The 1,915-nt window shown below is 44.0% G+C and overlaps 1 protein-coding gene across 2 annotated transcripts in view; it reads right to left on the bottom strand.

Moving 5' to 3' along the window:
• Positions 1–1,041: 1,041 nt before the first annotated feature.
• LOC100942723 (C-C motif chemokine 15) overlaps positions 1,042–1,915 on the bottom strand; it is a 9,124-nt gene continuing 8,250 nt past the window's right edge. Inside the window, exons 3-4 of one of the 2 annotated variants that reach the window (XM_012808760.2) lie at positions 1,763–1,874; positions 1,042–1,338 (exon numbers count right to left, since the gene is read on the bottom strand). In XM_012808760.2, coding sequence (XP_012664214.1) covers positions 1,134–1,338; positions 1,763–1,874 — 317 coding nt within the window. In that variant the 3' untranslated portion in view covers positions 1,042–1,133. Of the gene's footprint in view, positions 1,339–1,762 lie in introns of both variants that reach the window. The other variant, XM_023516619.1, reaches the window with a different exon arrangement.

Here is a 1,915-nt window from a genome sequence, read left to right as displayed (position 1 = left end):
CTGGGGATTCGAACCCGCCACCTTAGGTGTATGTGGCTGGCGCCTTAGCCGCTTGAGCCACAGGTGCCGAGCCGACTTTTTTCCAAATAAATAATAATTTTGTTGTTTAGAGTTCAGGGCTATCTTTTGAATTTTATGAGACAGTTGACCAAGATGTACTAAATATTTATCTACATAAACTCAAATGCTTGAATAGAGGTGTATATAAAATTGATATGAACTCCATTTTTACAGTTATTACCGGGGGCTGGGTTTGAACCCACCACCTCCGGCATATAGGGCCAGCACCCTACTCCTTTGAGCCACAGGTGCCGCCCCAAACTCCATTTTAAAATGTTTTTCTTAATGTCCTTTAATTTCAGGGATGAAATTTCTTAGAAACTTATGCCTATTAAGAAAAATATCTACAAATTAGAAATGAACAAAAAGGATGACTGTGTACTTTTCAAAGTCACATTGGAACATTGTCTAATAGGCCCACGCCAGGATTCCTAAAATTTATAGGGAAATGTACTGATGTACATTTTTTTTTTTTTGCAGGTTTTGGCCAGGGCTAGGTTTGAACTCACCTCCTCTGGCATATGGGGCCAGTAATCTACCCCTTTGAGCCACAGGCTCTGCCCCTGATGTTCTGTTTACTATTGATTAGGCACTAGACATTATGAAATGACATATTAATTTGCAAATTATTGGCTAGCACAGATGCAAATGATTCGGTCCACTAGAAAAGATTATCCTAAGGTTACAGTTGTATTACTGCCTTACACAGGATATTAATATATGTTCTAAATAATTTAGCAAACGTTTTTCAGCATGTCCCCGCCAACTAACTATATGTACATCTGCTTCTCAAATGATCTTTGAATTATTTTAATGGCTCCCTCACTAATGGGTTAAATATATCTTGGACACATTACTCAATCTAAATTTGAATGAATTCTGGTTTTACCTTTTAAGATATTATACTATGACTGTTGGGAAATCAACACTTCTCCAAAGTTCAGTAATTCCTTCAGTTTCTTTTTCCTTTTAAAATTCAAGTGAAGTAAATGAGATTTCTTTATTAGCTGCATTGCTTTAAAACCAGAACAGAAGAATAAATGTTGTTTTTTAATTGTAATTAAAGTTGTAATTCAGGCCACAAGATGCTCAGAATCTGGTAGTTGGGGCAAGAGAACAGGACGTGGGTGGTCTGGTGATGTGTGCCCTTTCTCTCCAACAAATTTGATTGTTCCTGGGTCCTCGATAGTCAGGTCCCGCTTCAGTTTTATCATGCAGTTCCAAACTTGGTCATTACTGGGGTCAGCACAGACACGTTGCCCCTTCTTGGTGAGGAAGCTGGGGAATAAGGGGGAGAAAGATCACACACCGAGGTGTGTTTACCTAATGGAGATGGGGAGCCCCATCCTCCCTGCCCCTCAATTCCCCATTCAAAACAGCCTGTTCTTCCCATTCTGTGCAGCTGGCAGCTCAGGGCCAGTGTCCTGGTGCCCCTCCCTCAGCATGTGAGACTCCCTAGTGACTCCCAGGCCTGGCCTTGGGCAGCCTTGTGGCTGCTCTCTCCTTCCTTCCCTACCCTCCTCTCTTCTGGGGACAGCTCTTCCTTGATACCCTGGCAGGGTCCTAGGAAGCACAGAAGCTGCCCCTTACCTGGCAGGATCCAGAGGAAGGGACTTCTCTGGAAACCCATCCATCGGGTGTCCCCTGCAAGACCCTACAGACTGCCTGTCCCCAGTACATGGTCGATGAGCTTGGCACTTACATGACAGCTGGCCGGGAGCACCCACTGCTTGTTTCAAAGTAATCTTTCATGAATGGACACCGGATGCTTCGTGGGGTATAGGAGTAGCAGCAGTCAGAAGGGCGATGAAAGCCTGCAGCAAGAGAAAAGGCCACTGAAGGGCCCAGCCCAGCC

The sequence above is a fragment of the Otolemur garnettii genome, unplaced genomic scaffold (genome assembly GCF_000181295.1).
Source record: "Otolemur garnettii isolate 467f Iridium unplaced genomic scaffold, OtoGar3 scaffold00094, whole genome shotgun sequence".
Lineage (NCBI taxonomy): Eukaryota > Metazoa > Chordata > Mammalia > Primates > Galagidae > Otolemur > Otolemur garnettii.
This window is presented reverse-complemented; position numbering and strand designations above follow the sequence as displayed.